Source organism: Neolamprologus multifasciatus, chromosome 17 (genome assembly GCF_963576455.1).
Source record: "Neolamprologus multifasciatus chromosome 17, fNeoMul1.2, whole genome shotgun sequence".
Lineage (NCBI taxonomy): Eukaryota > Metazoa > Chordata > Actinopteri > Cichliformes > Cichlidae > Neolamprologus > Neolamprologus multifasciatus.
The window spans coordinates 6,395,125-6,414,704 of record NC_140455.1 but is presented as its reverse complement, the minus strand read 5'-3'; the positions used below and the strand labels follow the sequence as shown (position 1 = coordinate 6,414,704).

At 40.4% G+C, this 19,580-nt stretch overlaps 1 protein-coding gene across 19 annotated transcripts in view; it reads right to left on the bottom strand.

Moving 5' to 3' along the window:
• dock7 (dedicator of cytokinesis 7) overlaps positions 1–19,580 on the bottom strand; it is a 47,183-nt gene that overhangs the window by 8,236 nt on the left and 19,367 nt on the right. For 4 of the 19 annotated variants that reach the window (XM_085137586.1, XM_085137579.1, XM_085137580.1 and 1 more), the window contains exons 15-44: positions 18,289–18,406; positions 18,041–18,111; positions 16,028–16,166; positions 15,630–15,731; positions 15,284–15,370; positions 14,293–14,524; positions 14,041–14,205; positions 13,833–13,853; positions 12,351–12,520; positions 11,122–11,214; positions 9,440–9,529; positions 8,107–8,202; positions 7,819–7,959; positions 7,447–7,560; positions 6,998–7,165; positions 6,753–6,892; positions 6,441–6,610; positions 6,014–6,192; positions 5,728–5,910; positions 5,080–5,239; positions 4,702–4,798; positions 3,152–3,169; positions 2,079–2,175; positions 1,834–1,968; positions 1,588–1,740; positions 1,143–1,301; positions 884–984; positions 543–735; positions 276–419; positions 56–187 (exon numbers count right to left, since the gene is read on the bottom strand). In XM_085137586.1, the coding sequence (XP_084993712.1) occupies positions 56–187; positions 276–419; positions 543–735; positions 884–984; positions 1,143–1,301; positions 1,588–1,740; positions 1,834–1,968; positions 2,079–2,175; positions 3,152–3,169; positions 4,702–4,798; positions 5,080–5,239; positions 5,728–5,910; positions 6,014–6,192; positions 6,441–6,610; positions 6,753–6,892; positions 6,998–7,165; positions 7,447–7,560; positions 7,819–7,959; positions 8,107–8,202; positions 9,440–9,529; positions 11,122–11,214; positions 12,351–12,520; positions 13,833–13,853; positions 14,041–14,205; positions 14,293–14,524; positions 15,284–15,370; positions 15,630–15,731; positions 16,028–16,166; positions 18,041–18,111; positions 18,289–18,406 (3,868 nt within the window). The remainder of the gene's footprint in view (positions 1–55; positions 188–275; positions 420–542; positions 736–883; positions 985–1,142; positions 1,302–1,587; positions 1,741–1,833; positions 1,969–2,078; positions 2,176–3,151; positions 3,170–4,701; positions 4,799–5,079; positions 5,240–5,727; positions 5,911–6,013; positions 6,193–6,440; positions 6,611–6,752; positions 6,893–6,997; positions 7,166–7,446; positions 7,561–7,818; positions 7,960–8,106; positions 8,203–9,439; positions 9,530–11,121; positions 11,215–12,350; positions 12,521–13,832; positions 13,854–14,040; positions 14,206–14,292; positions 14,525–15,283; positions 15,371–15,629; positions 15,732–16,027; positions 16,167–18,040; positions 18,112–18,288; positions 18,407–19,580) is intronic. The other 15 variants (XM_085137582.1, XM_085137584.1, XM_085137587.1 and 12 more) reach the window with 11 other exon arrangements.

Below are 19,580 nucleotides of genomic sequence, written 5' to 3'. Positions count from 1 at the left end.
CTGCTGGGAGTTGTGATTTGAAGAAGTAGTCTACTTTGTGTGTGTGTGTGTTTACCTGATGAACAATTTTGCCAAAGGCTTCCTGTAGTTTACCATGTATGGTGGCTAGCTTCTTTGCGTCCCTGTTGGCTTCGTGAATCGGGATCAGTACCTTATAAACCTCATTCACAGCCTCATACATGCCGGCCTGGAAGGATGAACAATTATTTTAAATAATAGCAGGTAAAAAACACAAAACAAAGAAATAAGCATCGGTTCATGTTTCCATCTCTCACCATGGAAAAAGAGGCAGCAGCCTGCTCTAGGAGACCCACGAGACCGATCTCAGTGAAATATTTCCCTGAACAGATTCCCTCCTCGTCTGGTGACACTACATCATCAGAGACTGCAGATTCCTCCAGCACATTTGAAGAAATATTCTAGAACACATAACCACACATATTAAAAACAAATGAAGGTTAGGGTGCATGCACAGTCATTGTAAAAAATGTGTTTCTGTAGAGGAGAGACATGCACAAACAATCCCACAGGAATGCTCCTACCTGGAAGGTGACACAGCCTACAGGAAGATATTTGCGGTCCTCCAGCATGCTTAGGTATTCTGCCACTAAGGCAGCACTGTGCACCAGACACTGAGCAGCCTCAGCATGGTTGTTTCTCTCAGAGTGCTTTCCAGCCATGTTCTGGAGCCACGTCAGCCGCAGGTCTGGAGATGTCTGGTAACCTTTCGCAATCCTTTAAGTGGACAAAAATGCAAATGCACACACAGACCACACAGGAAATCACACCCACTACCAGATATTGACTAACTAACCAACTACAATGAATAAATGCTCTTATAAGTAATCAAAAGAAATCGCTCCATTGCACATGGGTTTTGCACCTGTACATGAGATCTATCAACATCTCAGGATCTTCCTGGTGTTCCTTCATCTTCACTGTGTCAGACAGGATCATGTGCAGATTAAAAACAAGGTCCTGAACCTGAAAGCAAGAAAATACGGCTCAGGATAAAGAAGCTCCTTCTCCGGGATGATGACATGTTTGCAAAGTAAAAGGTCCACAGAATCACATCAGCAGCAATCTGGATATTTTCCCTTTTTGAGCAGTGATGGAAAACAACTAAATAGCAAACCCAGTACCTGATCTGGGAACGTGGTCTCCCTCAGCTCCAGATCCTCCTCTGCATAGGTAAGGATGGTCTTTAGAGAGCGACGGAGGAACTCTTCATTGAAATTCTGAGATGTTCCAACCAGCGAGGAAAGAGACATTGTCACCTGCATCTTTACTCTTGCAAAGTTCTAAAAGTTCAAGCAAAAAGAAAAAACACATGTTGTCAAAGCTGTTGGCTTTCTACCGACATATGAAGAGAGAAGGAAACACTATACATATAATTTCTAAAAAGATATTAGCACAAAGTCTGCTTTCAATAATGCATACATCAGTAACTGATCTAAAGTTTGCTATAACTGCACAGTTTGGTATTCAGATAAACCAGGTGAATTAAAGTTAACAAATATGTTATTTGTAATAGTACAGCCACATTCCACAGCTCTAACTTGTTCAACCCAACACCTCTGTACTTACATTGCCAATCTCAAAGTTTTGCCTCATGAGGAGGTAGAGGGAAGCACTGGCATGGGATCTGATCGTGCTTATGCTGCTGCTGCAGCTCCTCAGCAGTCGCAGACACAGATCAGCACACTGCTCTGTTTCTTCCTCAAAGAGTAGTTCGGGAAACTACACAGGCAGAGAGAGAAGTATTTATTACTATGTAAGCCTGGATGATGAAATAAGCATGCTTCACACATAAAGAAAGCCCAGTAGTCTAACCTTAGATACCAGGGCCCTCTGTGTGGCAAAACAATGCTGAAGGTAGAGGGCGCTCTGGTTGCAGGCCATGCTGTGGAGCAGCACCTTCAACACTCCACCCAGGATACTCTCCTTGGATTCCGTCACTGATGCCGTCTGGAGGGAAAAGGACTTATAAGCAGCTGCAATAGGCCTCTGAACACAGCCTGACTGGGAATATATGCCTGTTTCCATTTAGTGTGGATACGTCTTCTTCGCTTACATACCTGTACAATAATCTCCAGAGTATCAAGTATTATTAAATTGGCCTCTGTTGCGAGATTACCATCAATAAGAGCTTCATGTTCCAGCTCTGCTCTCGTCCTGCAAAGACACAAGACGACGCCGTCACAAACTGAACTCATACATTGCGGTGTTGATGATGTGCCACTGAGTGCTGCATGAGCTTCCAGTCACCACATTAATCCACTGCACAGAATCATGAACAATGAAGAAAATTTAGAGGAAAAACATGTTATGTGTGGTGTGGATGCTCAGCCAGCTGTGTCTAAAACACAAAACAGTATGTTTACGCTATTTGGTTTTTTTCTGGCAAAATCCAAGAAAGCCCTACACTGAGAGACAGTTAGCCTAAACCTATCTGCTCTTTTCTTAGAGGAAATATGAAAGGCATTAAAAGACTGGCATCATTTAAAGTTAGAAAAAAGCAACCCATTATTCCTGCTCTACAAGAAGAACGCAGTGACTTTTATTTTGTTAGTCTACATGTTCTAAAATGACTGTGATTGAGCATCTGAAACAATACAGAACTGTATAGGTGACCGATAAGAAAAAAGCTTTTGCCACATTTGACTTTTCCCCCCGGCAACATCAACCAGGGAGCAACATCAGTCGGGACCCCAGAAAAACAAGCACACTGGTTAAAAAGCAGAACAGGCCCACTGCAACCACTACCAACCCCAATGCAGAGTTTGTTGTTACCAGGACAGAGGGACTGATGGGACAAGGGATTTGAGGGTCAGGGCCAGGATTAGGGGGACTCTCTTGGTGCTCTGATGTGCATGTGTGAACTTAAGTTAAAATGGAAAGGGAATGAATGTGAACAAATCACTGATTGCATTAGTTGCTAAAGTGTTAAAGTATCTCACTCAAAATTATGTTAATTCGAAAAATTGTTCATGACTTGGTGAAAGCTAAGAATCAAATACAAGCTAATCAGTTCAGTCTGCATCCACTTCACCTGTCGGACTTCCCACATGCATGGCAGTACACCTTAAAAGAGGCACTAAAGCAGGGAGGAATTTAAAGGAGCACACAGCAAATGTGGACCATACAATACCTGACTGATCTGTGACTCCTACATTAACACACAGTGACATGAGAGAACAAAAGGAAATTAACAGAAGACAAATGCTGGAGCAGAAATGATAAAAGAACAGGAATTAAAGTTAAAACAGTAAAACAAAAAGACATAATGCTATATTTTTTGTCATCATCGGACAAAAAATATTGGCAAAAAGATGCAAAACCTTCAAGCTTTAAGCTCCCGTGTAATAGAGATACTTTTAGTTGTTGCTTGAACATGGCGACGTTAGCATAGTCATACACAGTACACAAGTACATCACAAAATAACAATGTGTTTGCAATGGGCATGTATTCTTAAGTTAACAGTTAGGATCATAACTGTTTTTTGCATAACTGCATCTGTACACCACTACAGTGGATTTTAAATAAAAAATCAAAACCTGACTGAAGTGCAGACCTTCAGATTTCATTCAAAGGGTTTAACAAAAGTTAGAAATTATTTTATATGTAGTCCCCATTGCATATATATGCAATGTAAAAACACTGCCTCATCAACATGTGCTTTGGATCAGGAGCTCATTCTCTCCTTCTCCATGTGCTTCTGTTCTGGCTTCCAACACTTGGAACCAGTTTCGAATCTTTTGTCACTGCAAAATGTGGGATCAGACCTCGTGAAGAAAAACTCCTTGTCAGTCAATTCCTTTTTTGTCTTTAAAAATGTGAAACTACATACAACAAAGTTGTTTAACACCCCGAATTAAAGCTAAAAGTCTGCACTTCAATCACATATTGATTGCTTCATTTAAAATCCACTGTGTACATTGTCCAAACCTTGGCAGTGGCATCCTGTAAAGGGTATAAGTAAACAATTTACTGTTAAATCAAAATAAAGATGCAATAATGGAGTGGTGCCACAAAAAAATGAATATGACCATGAAGCCAAACTTCACATCTGGACTGATGAGAAATCTTTGAGATTCTTTTCATACATGAAAGAAAAACCATTTCCATCTCATGGTTTTCCACTATCTGAGGTTCATTTTGAACTTTAAGTCCTTTACCTTGTTAGAGTGTCTTTCTCTTGAGTGCTTTATTTGCAGCATTACTGAGAAATGGGACCAGCTTTTTAGTTCAACTTTTGCCTATTTTGTGTAAATTTAAAATGCAATTGGAAACAGACCTGACTCGTGCATGTGCTCCTAAGAGAATAAAGTTCCACAATGCCATTAAAAACACGTATGTGTAGTTCCTCAGTCATTCAGGTCATGGTAATCTAAGAAGCTTGGAAAGAAAAGCGACTGGACTTCTTGTGTCCTTTGATGTGGTCTCACTCTTCAATTGCATACCTACAACCGAGGCAGTGGAGACTATGGAGACTCCCACTAGGGCTTAAATACCTTGGACTCGCCACTATTTGGTCTTAGAACTGAAGAAACTTCTGAGAGGTGAATGTCTTCAAGAAACTTAAAGAAGTCCAGTCGCTTTTCTTTGCAAGCTCCTTAGATTATTAAAAAACTGTTGTGTTTTTTTGTGCATGAAACAGTAATCAGAAAAATGCCCTTCAACAGTTCAAAAGACCATACTTGTCCATCTTTTCGCTGTTTTGTCTCCAGTGGGTCATGTCTTTTCTCCATCGAAGGTTTTCCTGGCTGCCAAAAGCACTGCCAGATGGACTCCGCTCTAGATGATGGGGAAACATTATTTACCGTGTCTTTTTTAAACTGTGATGAAAGAGGCTCCCTGCACACAAAAAACGTGACAAACTGGCTGTAGCTATATTTACAGTACTTTCAAAAGGTACAGCTAAATACACGTATGTATGCATGCACCTGTGTCCAGGAGAAAAAGCAGAATACACTGATTATTGTAAGTGTTGGTGTAATCCTTAAATTCTGCTTCTCAGCATTTCTTATTTCTTCCTACCTGCAACTGTGTGAGTGTGCCTGAAGTTTAAATCTCACCTAGCTGCCCTCGGCTGCGTCGCACCATTTCCTGTCTGGCCCCAATGCTGCCCAGTATGGCTTCCTCCAGCTTGGCCTTCATATCTTTGGATTTCTTAAAGGTTAGGCTGTTCATGCGTTCAAACGCCTTCTTCCCCTGCATGGTGAACACAACATGGGCCTTGTATCCATGAGGTAGAGGGTGAATGGACGGACAGAGAACACACACAGCAGGGAAGTTACTTGCAGCGAAGCACCAAGCAAGCAAAGCGGGTTAGTAGCATGAAAGGCAAATATGCAAGCGCAGCACAGAAAACATCAAACACACAGCATAGCATAAAGAGCTTGAAACACACAGAAGGAAATAGATAATTAAGATAATTAAAATAGAACCTTTTGAAAAGAAATGTAAAGTTAGATGGTAAATGTGAAAATATTTTTAGTTAAGTTAGTACTAGAGCACATGCAAAAGTTTAGTTTTGTAGTTTCACCAAGTTTCAATCAGAAATATTATCCAGGCTTATGAGCGCCCCCAATTTTAATATAGAAAATAAACAGAAGAGGTGGACGTAACCCACAATGTAGATTCTCCCAGTATGCAGTGCGCTCTCAGGTGGGTAATTAATGCTTAAATAGCTCAAACTGTTAGGCAGTGATTGTTGATGTTACCTTGTATTCAAAGCAGGAGACGCAGAGGTAGAGGAGATCCAGAAGGCGGTTGAGCTGGGACACTGACAGGTCTGTGAACCATTTCTGTAACACTAGCTCATCAGCATTCTTTAGCACCCACAGCAGACAGATCAGCAGGCTCCGACTGGACTCGGCTGAGAAGCTCCCGTGCTGACGACTCGCCTGGAATGCGAGAACACAAAAGGAGGAAGCAGCACACGGCACTGAGATATTTCCATTAACTGCAGATAAATTGATACAGTCACTGTGTCTTGCAGGAAATTACCTGCGAGTTGAGCAAGAAGCTGCTCGGTCGGGACATCGGAGATGCGGTTGAGGTGCCTGCTATTGCCATGGCGACAGTCTGACTGATCATGCTGTTACCTTCTCCCTCTGTCTCTTCTCCGCTGGTGCCTACAGCTGCCCCCTGAGGGCCGCCCGGTCGACCCCACTGATTATGTGACTCTAATAAAACAAAAAGGAAAGAACATAAGTTGCCAAATAATCAGACATGAGACAGCAGACAAAGATAAAAACTGAGGAAGATAATACATTTGCGTTTTGATAAGGAAATTATCTTGACAAAATTGAAAGAAGACCTGAGAAAATATTTAAACTAATGTAAAAAAAAAAAAAAAAAATCAAAAAGTAATCAAATGATTCGTACATTGCTAACTCTTAAGCTGCTTCATACTAAAACTTGTCACCTGTACCTGTAAAATCGTGGAGTTGAGGCAGTGCCTCCATGACAATGCTGATGAGAGGCAGGTAAAGCATAGCAACACGGGCCTTGACTTCAGGGTCAGCATAGCGAGGATCAGAGTCGTGGCTGGAAAGGAGGTTGTGAACGACGCTCACTACTTTCTTATGCAAACCGAACATCCTACAGCACACAATACGAAAGAGAAGAAGCAAAACAAATTTAAAAGGAAGCGAAATGGAATGTTTCAGCTGAATCACGGGAAGATTCAGACAATAAAACACATTCACATTTAGAATCTTTCTTAATTAAAACATCTTCTCACCCCTCATTGTCTGGGTCCAGTATTACTGACAGTTCAGACAGTACCAGTCCAGCCAGATAATGCTGTTCTCTGAAGGGGACAGACAGCTCAAACATGTTGGCTATCTTTTGGTCCTGGACGTGTGTGGAGAAGCCAGAGCTCTGTGAGAGACAAGAGACACTATTAATAGTGTTTGACTGTACATAAATCTAACATCTGTACGCTGAAATTTTCAGAGTGTCAGCCTTTTAAGAGTAAAAATTGACCTGCGATGTTGCTGAGGATACAGAGGGAGAAGGAGAAGCAGGTGGTGTGAGCAGGCTGCAGGGCAGGTTGAGGGTGACGTAGTGTTCATGACTGCAAACAATCCTTAAGAAATCAAGCCGCAAAGACTCCAGGGTTGGGTTCTGTAAAGCATAAAGCTTTGTGGACACCTAGAAAAAGGTAACAGAAAATACTCATTTACATATCAAAAACAAAAATGGAGCATGTGCAGTAAAAGAAAGTGTTGAAATGTCATCACATATTAGGCTGTTATAGTGCTGTAAATAAAGCTGAAATGCACAAAAAGGAGATCCATGCTTTAAATAGTTTAATGAAGGCCTAATCAGAAGTTTCGGCACTCACCTGGCTTTTTTTCAGTCATACTGATCCTGGCAGCCATGGCAATTTAAAAATGAAAAACCAAAAGACAGAGAAAAACAAACTCCTTTACCTGTTTCCAGTATGCCCTAATCAGGCTGAAGACAAAACCTCGGTCCATAACTGACAGCAAGTCATTGAGAAAGAAGGCCAGGCTCATGTTCAGCCTCTCCACCAGCTCCAGATCCTGAACGGATGAGAAAACATGCTTTATACATGTCAAGGGCATGCCTTGGAAATTACACCTCCAAACTTAATATGCCACAAAATAATATCCAGAAATGACAAAAATATATGAACATACAACTTCTTTTACAATTTTAACAACTCATAAGATTCCTTTTTCCAACTTTCCCATATATAACAATTCTGCAAATTCCTTTCCAATCCAAACTGACAAGCCTCTTACAAACACCTCAAGACAGAGAACTGGGTCATTATTTACCTTTTGGAAGCGAGACACAATGTCACCAGCGATGGTGCTGACCAGAGCTGTGATGTCGTCCATGAAGCGTTCTGGGAAACGGTTCTTCCTGGGTGACTCTAAGCGGTCAGTGAAGTAAAGGTGGTGGATAATACTCTTGACCTGAGGTAAAGGTGTTCATTGGGTTAAAACATAAGCTGTTGGCAAGTTTTATTATCATTATTAGTATTATTTTTTATTTTTACACAAATAGAACAATGTCAGACAGACCCACATGTGTTACACTTTATCCAGATTTTGTTTTCTTACCATGAGTTCAAAGAAAAACCAGGCCTGTTGCAGAGCACCCTCACGTACACTTCCACTGCTCACCACCCACTGGAGAGCCAACTCTTCATGGAAGAGCTGAGTCAGAAAATCAAAACAGAGACAAAGAAAGAGGGATGGACAGAGAGGGAAAGGGAAAGCAGTACAGCCAGACAGAGATAATGTGAGGCACCAGAAAAAGTAACCAAGCATAATCTATACTTAGTTTGCCTGGTCACATAGATCTCAAAATGTTTTTATTTTCATGGGTTATGACATAAAAGAAGTTTTAGATTGGCCACAGACATAACCTGCTAGCAGGTATCAACTGTTGTGACCAGGAATATAGAACAAATAAGAACGCGTACTAGATTCTCTATATGAAAGAACAAGACAGCCCAGTAAAGCTTCTGCTCCTCCAAAGCTGAAAATGAACTTCATTGCAGACAAAGTTAGATATTAATAAAAAAAAAACCTGTTATAGACGTGTGCAACATTTTTGCTTTTAACAAATGATGCACTTCTTTCACCATGGAAACTGCAGTATTTTGTAGTGCGACCTAATGTATATGACTAAAATACATTTCTCTCTTTTAAAGACAGAAAAATAATTCTAGTTTTACAAAGAACAACATTTGTATTTATTTTTTTTACATTTGGTCATCTTATTATGCAAAAATAACATTTTTCAAGTTGTGTGTATTTTATGCAACACTAAAATCCACCACAAGTCTGGCTAACATACTGACTTTTCATCAGACTGGTAAGTCTTAAATACATCATTTTAAACCTGTATTGTACTGCCTACTGGAAAGAAATATTTTATTAAAGAGTTTAAGACACACAGCTTGGTATAAAACACCAAGTAAACTAGACCTGCTTAAAAATTCTATTATAAATTGAATTTTTTCAGCCTAAGTGAAAATTATGAACTTTGCCCCGATAGACACTGAACATACCCACCCACCTGTCTGTATGTTTACTGGTAGTATGTCCTATGGTAACATAGCACCTGACTGAAAGTCAAACAGTATCAGATTTTTTTAAATAAAAACCAAATACAATTTGCACTCCCTGACTGAGCGGTGGACAATAAAAAAGACTTTCCAATAGTCAGTGTTAGCCAGATTACAACCAACATTCACATCACATCAAAATATCCTCATATTGAGAACAAGAGGCAGATCGGTGACATACAGCATTCAACAAGACTCCACAACAACCAAATACGACATCAATCAATCCAGAGGCACACATCCACAGACAAGACAGGTGAGGAGGAGGAGGACAAGAGGTGGCTGGGGGTCGGCTCCTCCCCCAGTGCAAGTGGCTCTACCTTTTTTGTGGGCAACCGTCCTGTTAAAGTTTGCAAGAAACTGGCGCTCTCAGTGTGCGAAGACATGCGATTGCCACAGCGCTCCATGGCCTATGAGTGGGATGAATGGAACGGTGACAGCAAGGTTAGTGGAGGAGCAACGAGAGAGTGGGGTTGCACCTTCTTCCTCAGCACACAGGCAAAACGTGCGTGCTGAGTAACACAGCCCCCTCACACATACACACACGTACACTTTTGTGATCTGTTGGACATTTTCATACATGAAGACACAAAACAACAGACACAGGACAGCGCCACAGCACTTGAAAAGCATTGCACCCAAAATCTAAAACAGCTGATACATCAATAGTTTGAGCATCTTATGGTAGAGATGCAAAATGGCTACACAAAAGTGCAATCAAATGTAGTCTCAACATTAATAATGCTTTTGTGCAACACTCTAGCTATTGCTTAATAATGAGCCATTCTGCATCCCTCCAGGTAAATACAATACAAGACCTTAGAGATGGTTTTATTGCAGGTAGCTGGACAACATCCCATGCTAAATGCTTATTATGAATGTGCTCTGCCAGTCTATGCACATTTACTGTGGTAAGCTAGGTGTGATTCTATGGCTACAATATGCCCATTTATTTTTATATTTGTGTAAATTAATATGTTATGATAAATTAAAATGACAGAGGACTTAAGATCACATTAAGATGGAAATTGAGGCAGACAAAGACAACACACGTAGATGCACAGTCACACTCACAGATATACCATGCTCCAGAAATAAATGAACTGTGGTTGAAATGAGGGGTGTTAGGAGAGGGTCATGCAGGTTAACTAGCTGAGAGCAGAGGAAATCCAGAGGGAAAAAGGGAAAATTATTTTTTAAAAAGGGGGGTTAAAGATAAATAAAAAAAAAAAATTAAAACATAAAAACATAAAAAAGAACAACTAGTCTGCTGATGGAATTCTAACACAACTCTCGTTTTCTCTACCAACCCAATTATTCTCTGAAAGATTGTGTTGGATTTAGGCTAGCAATGACTAATCACAGTAAACCTAGAAGAGAGGTCAACAATATCTAAGAAACTGTTACCATGGATTGCTCTGGCCTATATTTGGATACATCTTAATTTTGGCTACTTTTAATGCAGATACAGAGAAAAAAAGAGATGTGTTAGATGTGATTCGCAAAGAGGGCTGACACCTAAGACTAACATGACTGGAGGGTCATGGAGGCGGCTGTGACTCCCACGTATGGGATTAATGGGAGGGTTGTGACTTGAGGTATAACAGAATACTGTAATATTCTGAAGTTTTGGTCTTTTATGTCTTTGTCTTTAGAGTCTTTGATACTAGCCACTTTGTGTGTGGTTTAGAAATATGTGTACTTTGAATTGTTAAAAAAGCAAAATGTGGTCCGCATCACAGCCAGGTCACTTAAAACCACTGCAAAGAGCTTGAAGGATAGGCTGAAAATATTAATGAAAGGTGTGAGCATGACAAAATAAAAAGACACAAAAATGCAAAACCTTAGAATGGATAAGTACTGATATACCCGATATGCCTCGCTATTAATGATTCCAGCAAAGCACACAAATAAGCCAAAACTCCAAATATGTCAGTATCCCTTAAGTGTAGGTTGTTTTGGTCGTGAGGCAAAGTGGAGGACGGGGCATTCATAAAACCACCTGCATGGTTTCTGGAGCAGACCCAGGGCTGGATCCCCAGGGGGCACTCTTAGAGCCCATGGTGTTCACCCACGAGTTGGATCGGTCTAAGCCCTAGGGGTGCCAGGGTCAAAGGACACAAGGCAGGCAGGAAGCAAGGGAACAAGCGAGCAGCACGGGGGGGAGAAGGAGGAGGGAAGGAATAATGACAAGTTAAAGAGGTTCAGAGGTCAGGACAGCTGGACGATGCCAAGGGCCTCAAAACGGTTAGCTGTCAGTAAATTAAAAATCATCACCACATAGGAGCAAAGCACAAAGGTTCTCTCTCTCTCTTTCTTTCTCTGCATTAACCCCCCCCCCCCCCCCAACAACAACTACCCCTCCCTAAGAGACAAGAGAAGAATGGTTTAGTTAAGTATTAGCAGCAAAAGGAAACATTCATCAAAAAAAAGGGGCTGCATCCATCATGTCATGGTTACAAATATAGCAAGACCATTAGAAAGGCACATTACATCATTCAGTCACTGTTCACATATTTGTTGGGTTTTTTGAGGGGGTTATATGAAAAAAAAAGTTTGAAGTGGGAACTCCCAAATTATATGAGACAAAATACATGACCTCAATTAAAAGAATAAAATGAAATAAAAAGGAACAAAGAAATCAAAAAAAGACTGAAGAGACTATGCTACTGTTAGAGTCCTCTGAAAAGACATGGCTATTGAAACAATATTTAATCTTGACTGATTTGACTTTAAACTAAATACAACGTACATTTTTCACAATGCATAATAAGCATTATTTGTGCATAGCATGTGAGTGAGTGAGTATATGTGTGTGACAGGTTGCTCGTACAACGGTTGGAGAGATAAGATGTTCAAGCTTGTGTTTGCACAGCGCTCATGCAGTTTACATGTTGATAAAACTGCGGGTCACTGTGCAGAGGGAGGCCTCTACCTTGTGTGGTTTAAGATACGCATATTCAGTACAAATACCTTACACGAGTCTGTCTAAAAATACATCACAGAGCAAGAGCTCCTACATTACAACAGTGTTAAATAATTAACTAAAGTATCTGACATCCACATGGAGTATGTATGAGCCAAATTTAGAGCAAAGTGCTCCCAAAAATATAAGTGTGGGTTCAGGCCACATTTGGACCACATGTATGAATTTTAGTGCTTCGTTAAAGATTTAACAGAAAACTGAATGACCACTCAGAGAAAGGGTCGTGTATGACTTGAAGACCTTACCTTGCTGCCAATGATGGAGCGGACCTCATCGTCAGGAGAGGTGGGCGTACCGGAGATGTCGGGGTTACTGTTGCTAAGACTACGGGAGCGGTTGAGGTTAAGGCTGGCTGGTCGAACAGCTGAGCGAGCCATGGTGGCATAGTGAACCGAACCTCCCAACCCTCCTGGGCCTTTGGCGACACACAACAGAAAGGAAATGAGGAAAATAGGACTTCGATGAGCCACTGCACCTAACCATCCAGTAATGAACCCATTATTTCAGAGTAGTTTATTAACACTTCTGGCAGTGGATGGTTTAACAACAAAAGCCACTGCAAAAAAACCCAAAAACCTGTATATACCAAATACAAGCCAATACTAGGGATGGGTACCGGTATGTACCGGCCATAATGGCACCGGTTCTGACATAAACGGTAGTAACCAGACCGAAAAGCAGCGCACATTTCGGTGCTTTATTTCAGTGCTTTTTTTTTCCTGAAATGTCATACACTTTGGATTCTAGCCAATCATTTTACCTTTGCAAGCGTAGTAGGCGGGCCCAGGTATGTACGTTCTTTTAGAGCAGAGCTTTAGATTAAAAATGCCCAAGGCGAAGCGGTCAAAGTCTGGCTGTACTTCACAGCAAAAGATGCAAACTTAGCAGCCTGCAACAAGTGCTTTAAGGTGATACTGTGCAAAGGAGGTAACACCTCGAATCTGATGAAACACCTGGCGACGTATAGCATTTTGTTAAAGCCGAGAAATGTGCCGTATTTGATAGCTTGCTGCGAGACCTCACACCGGGCACATCTACTGCGGGTGGGTTGCCTGTTATCGGACCCGGAGTTAGCAACATCCCCCAAAAACCCGTAGAGGAGAGTCCTGGCCCCTAGCCCTGCCAGTGTAGCAGAAATGATGACGGGTGATGATGGTAGCAGCAGCCGTTCTTCTCTGCGTGAGTAGCTTAATGTTGTTCGTGTGTAATTTACATTGAGTAGGCTAACCACGTTATTACATTAACGCACGTAAGGTGAACTAGCAAACACAATCGTAGTTACATGAGGCTGTCTTCTTGTTTGATGGCAGATACTCCCTTCACCCTGGCCAAAAAGGCTAAAATGACCAAAGAAAAAGTGGAAAACAGCTAAACATGAGAGGTTTTTGGACAAAGTTTGTGTTTTTTCCCATTGTTTAAGCACTGCTTCCAGCCAAGAGTGATACCATATATGCCCCATAGTTGCAGAAAAGGCTAACATTGTTATCTTTTTTACAAAAAAACAGCTGAACATGAGAGGTTTTTGGACCAATTTTGTGTTCTCCATTCTTTAAGCACCGGTTCGATCACCGTTTACGCACCGGCACCGTTTCAAAAGTACCGGTTTGGTACCGGTATCGGATAAAACCTAAACGATACCCATCCCTAGCCAATACACCAAAAAAACAACTGTAACTTTTATCCAAAGGCTAAATCTGTTGTGATGTACAGACGCTGGCCATATCTACCTGTTAAGGATGAGTTGGTGTCTGTGTTGAGCAGGTAGAAGACAAAATGGATGTGGGAGGAAAAAAATAGTAAAAGATGAAAAGAAATAGAAAAAGAAAATTATGGCAGGAAGATTTGATGAGTTAAGGGTTGAAAGGGGTTAACTTAAAAGGAGAAAATAGAAGATTCAGGATAAAGAAAAATGGGAGGACAATGTAGTCATTGTACCTGGCGAGGGTGAGTTGGGGTCGGTGCTGGGCAAGCGGAAGACATAGTGGATGTATGAAGACAGCAGGCTGTTGCGGCCATGCATGTCCTGGTTGGTGTCCAGGTACTTATGAAGACGGTTCACTATGGAGGCCATCACCTCAAAACATGCTTGCCCAAGATTCACTAAAGACAAAAAGAAGAGCTTTCTGCTAGTTAACATAATTACAAGTGTAGCCTTTCGTTTTTATCTGGTGCAGGCCTTTATCATACCTATCTGTCCAGCAATGACGGGCGGGCGCACTACCAGCAACACCAACTTGTCAAGTAGAAGGTGAAGAAATCGAACTATTGGTTCAAGTTGGGACGAGTTTAGTGCTGCAATGCTGGACTTGAGCTCAGTTTCCAGGTTGTTCTCCATGATTCGCATGTCTCCTATCCTTACTGGGAACATGTGCTCATCCAGGGCATGCACCAACGCAAAGAACTTATCCAGGTACTGGTCCTAATGATGGACAGTTGGAGGAATGGGGGTAGAGATGAGGTTAATAAGAGAGAGAAAGTTTTTTGGCAAAAACAAATGTCGGTACCATAATGTGGAAGTGGCAAACAGAGAAAATCACGTAAAAAGGAGATAAAGGAAGAAAGAAATGTGACAAAGATTAATGGATAGAAAAAAAATACCAAGAGAAGAAGAGGGCAAGAATTAGAAAACACAATTGCGTACAAGGATGAAAAAAGCTAAAGGGGAAGAAAGTCAACAAAAGTAAGCTTGGATCTATTCTTCTGTATTCTTTGCTAAACCAGCAAGTTGGCTCCCCGAGTAAAAACCGCAAGCCGAACATTGCTACAAGTACACAGGAGAATCCAACAAGTCTAATCTGTGCCAAGAACAGTGATTTATGAGCACATTAGTCCCAGCTGGGTTCCTAGAAGCCATGGTCAAGCCCCTCCCAACACCACAGTCAAATCAGAGATGGAGTAGGCCTCAGTAAATTACTGGCAAGGTAAGAGTCACTACCTAATAAAATGGCACTGGGAAGGAATTACAGTTTAGGTGTGAAAATAATGTTTTTTCTATTAACGTTAAGTGAAATATTTTGAGTCACATTACAATAATAAATCTGTCCATCTTTGTTTCAAAATAACAGGTTATGTTGCTATTCTAAGGTTTTACATTCTAGGACATCATTTAACTAATGAATCTGAAAAATGCACAAAACTACTGTAGCTACTGTGAAGCCATTGTGCTTAGTACTATTACCTGTGTGTGGATGGTTGAAACAGCAACCACTTCTACATTGAATACTCCTCGGTGGTTGTCTACCCACTTCATGCCCGGGAGAGGGACCTGAAGGTAAAATGAAGGGAGAGTAAATCCGAGTGGTACTTACATAACAGAGAGAAACAATGAAAGGGAAGGGCCAGGTTATCTGATTTGCTTGTGATAATGCAGTATTATATAATAATGATTTCTGAAGTGCATCCTGGGAATCCCATATATAGCACGCTAGTTATATTTAATATAGAAACATTAGAAGTTCTCCTTTAGCTCATCTCTCTGCATTATGCTTGTTTCATTCAATATAAGCTTAAAAAATGCATCTTACATCTGGGGAGAGAACAGAGTAGGACTGTGGTGGTTTTTCCAGAGACACGGGCAAACAGAAGTGTCCCGTTCTCAGACGCCCGTTCTGCAACATGGGAATCCACTGCACACAAAAAAGAGAGATAAATGATAAACAATACACATACATCTTCTAAATTCACTAGAAGAATGTGAGTGACTGTTTTGAAAAAGATTTGTAGGCTGTGTAAACATCTCGCTAAATAAATGAATCTTTTTCACCCTTTCATATGTTGTACTTGTGCTATTTTCAGTTAAATTTCTTTCATTTGTGTCTTTTTGCAAATGGGGTTTTGAAGTGGGTGTGTCTAGATTCACAGCTATGAAAGAACAGAGCACAAATGTGAAATTATACACACGTGCATTATCACATGATTTTACCGTGTATCCCACAGGGGTCTCCAGTGGTGTGTTCTGCTTCTGCTGGCAGCTGACATGGTAAAAGGTGAAAAGAATGTGGTGGTGGTCTGACAGAGAGGCGGGCAGTTTGATCTTAATCTCGTCATGAAAGTCAGGAGATCTACATCAATTAGTAAAAAAACAAAAAAAACAAAAAGAATTTCATGAGTATCACAAACTGATCATTTTAGAGTCAGATAATTGAGAACTATCTCGATGTTGCTTCACTTGGCTGTTGGTTCCAGCTACAGCCACTATAACTAGATCTTCCACAGTCTGAACACACTGTATAAGCACAACTTAGGCATAGAGAACAGTAGAAGAGTTTCTTAGCTGTATCAAATGTGCCAGTGCGCTGTTCTACCAACTGCCTGCTCACTGGTTAACACCTCTTCAATACTGGTGATCAGTATATGTTACTGAAGGGAGCACACGTCAGTCAGAAATATGCAAAGGCTTCTCTCAATGCTTTCCCAGAAGGCTTTTAGAGAGTTAATTGCAAAGAATATTGAATATATTAGGCCTGTTGTTTTATAAACTGGCTTAACAGGCTTATGTGCTCCAATTTCACCCCCACAATTACAAATATTTATATCAATTGACCTAAACATATTCCATTTCCACCCCCAATTCTTAACTTGGGAATATTTGTCTCAAGTAAAGCAGGGGTTCAAGTGATCTAAAAACAAAGAAATTATATAAACACATTATTATTCACTTCAGCTGAATTCTTACAAGTCCCTCAGGAGGAAACTTTCAGAAACAAACAACCACAGCTATGGTAAGCCCATCAACAGATCTACTAAGATAGCTTCAAGGATGGAAACAACCCAAACTGCTTAAAGGGGTCATAGAAGGCAACTGATTTCTCATAGGAAGAAACAGTTTGGTTCTGGACCAGAACAGGAAAAATCCTGGAGCAAAAACAGCATCAGGAGAAACTTTTATTGGAAATGATTGTAGGTTATTGGCAGGGCAACCTCCATTAAAACCAACAGCAAATTCAAGATGGAGAAAGCAGTTCTTTCTTATGGCATTTCTTATTTTTAGAGATATACATGGTAAAATATTTTGTGCTAGTTCTAAGCGAAATGCAAACTGTATTGACATTTCTTCTTTTGCAGCAAATTCCTAGTCAAAGTGCTACTGTCACTCAGATATAAATAACAACAAAGGCACTGTCAACAATTTACACTAGTTATTAAAATGAACACCACTTGAAACCATCTAAAAATGAACTTAACCCAATTCTAAAAAAAATAGCACTGAATATAGGACAAGCACAGACTTTACAGTGATGTTGAAGTAGTGGTGATTTTTCCCCACCTTTTAAATTTCTGGCCTTTGTAAGCTGGCATTCTGGTGCAGTGATCAGCACCGTCACCTCACAGCAAGAAGGCTCTGTGTCCACACCTGAAAGCAACCTGGTGCCTTTCTGTGAGGAACTTGCATGTTCCCCCTGTTCCTGAGTGGGCTCTCTCCAGACTGGCTGCCTTCTGCGTGGTAGATTAAGTGGTGATTCTAAATTGCCTATAGATGTGAATGTGAACCGTTTTTGTCTTTATCTGCCAGATATTTTCCCCAGTGTCCGCTAGGATAGGCTCCTCCCACCCTTCGTGTCATTGATTTGGTTTAGTGGTTTAAAAAAATGGATGAATGCATTTCTGTTATTAATCTGAACAGCGTAAAGTATATAAAAGAATAAAAAACATGCAAATTAAGAAAATATCTTTACAACTTTGGTAAATATATGCTATTCTATATATTCCTTGGATTGCAGTGGGGGTTTTTCTCCCAAATGGTTGATTTTTGTCCTCAAAACAATGAGGATGTTTTACCTGATCTGCTTGTGTTTTGTCTTTTAGGATATGTTTTTCTCTCATTTTGATACAGATCAAAGTTAACATTCTTTTTCCTGATTTTTCTGAGTAGAGTTGATTTTTGAAGACACATTTAGAACAGCACACTATGTAGCTTATTTCAACCAAAACACACCTGTTGTGGTACACCACTGCAGTGTAGGCCTCTTTGTAGAAATCAGCACAACTTGACTTCCCAAATATTACCTGAGGAATAAACAACAGTTTTACAATAAATCAGATAATGAAAAATGTATCTTTTAATTATTACCAACTGCATAATAAAAGTTGCCAAGACACTAAAATGCCTGACAGATATTACATTCATAGCTTGATTAAGATTCAAAAACAACAATCTTCATGTTCTGGAAAATCATTGTGTACCGGCATTGCATTGCTTGGATCTTCTCCGTTCATAAATTGCACTTTCACAGTGATGTTGCGGGCGGAGCCTTGGCGGTTGGCAAAGTTCAGACTCTGAGGGTTCACATATAGCAGATTTCTGAAAAATATATGTTCAAGAGCACAGACACAAAGAGGAAAAAATGCACATCAGAGATTCAACCACACTGGAATTAAAAGACAGGAATAAAACAGTAAAGAAGCATAACATAAACCTTAGAGCAATTTATCAAAATCTTTTTGCAACTGAGAGGTTTAACATACAGATTCATATTGTTTACATTTTCCAGGCCTTAAAATACATCTAGGAAGCAGCAGTGTTACTCATCATCACAAGGTAAACTATTATAAAGTGGTAACTTTAATACACCTCAGCAAATTTTATAATACTGCGTAGCACATTTTCAAATACAGATTTGAAAAATAATCCAAAAGGAGGGCCATATCATTTGACTACGTAAAGAGGATTAATGACCTTTAACTCTAATAACCAAGTGTCTCTGAAAGTGCTCGACCTACTTGCCTAACACTGTTACATCAGTTTCCACGAACTGATCAATTAAAAGGGGCAAGGCTCCCACAGCAGCTAAACCTATTCTGACTGGTACTTAAGGGAGGCTTGGCCTGTCAGTAACCATGAAAGGTAACCATTGCAAATAGACTTTACTTTTCAGAATGGGTTAGATAAGAGGGGAATGGGAACTGTATAAATCACTACAAAAGGATATTAACTATCTGCAATGATTTCTAATATTTTAAGATGGGTACTGAGAGCGTGGCATTATCATCTGTAATTTCATGCAAAGAAGGAAACCAGAATAATGTGTGGAGAATAAACGGCTGAGGGCCCTGGGGAAAATTTTCCAAATTTGAGATGCTATTTTTCCAATTTTATCAACTGCCTCTTCACAAGAATTGCTTCCATGTGAAGTAAGTCTCCCTATAAGCCAGACTACTTTGGTTTACACTGGACGTGGACATTTTTTGCAATTAATTCATATACATGAGATAAAAGGCACCTGGTCAATCTCTTGTTTTACTTCACAATCCCATTCATTGTTGCCAAAATGTGTGTGGTATACTCGTTACTGAACTGTTGGGAAGGAGGAGGAAGCCCCAGAATAGGAAGTGTAAAGCAACCTGGGATCAGCTGACAAACCGCAATGACGTAGTCGATTCTGTGGGGGATAACCCCACAGAGACCGCAGCTGGAACCACAAGTGACAAGGAATCGTGGGAATCTTTGTCTAATGATTAAAAATCTAATCCATCTT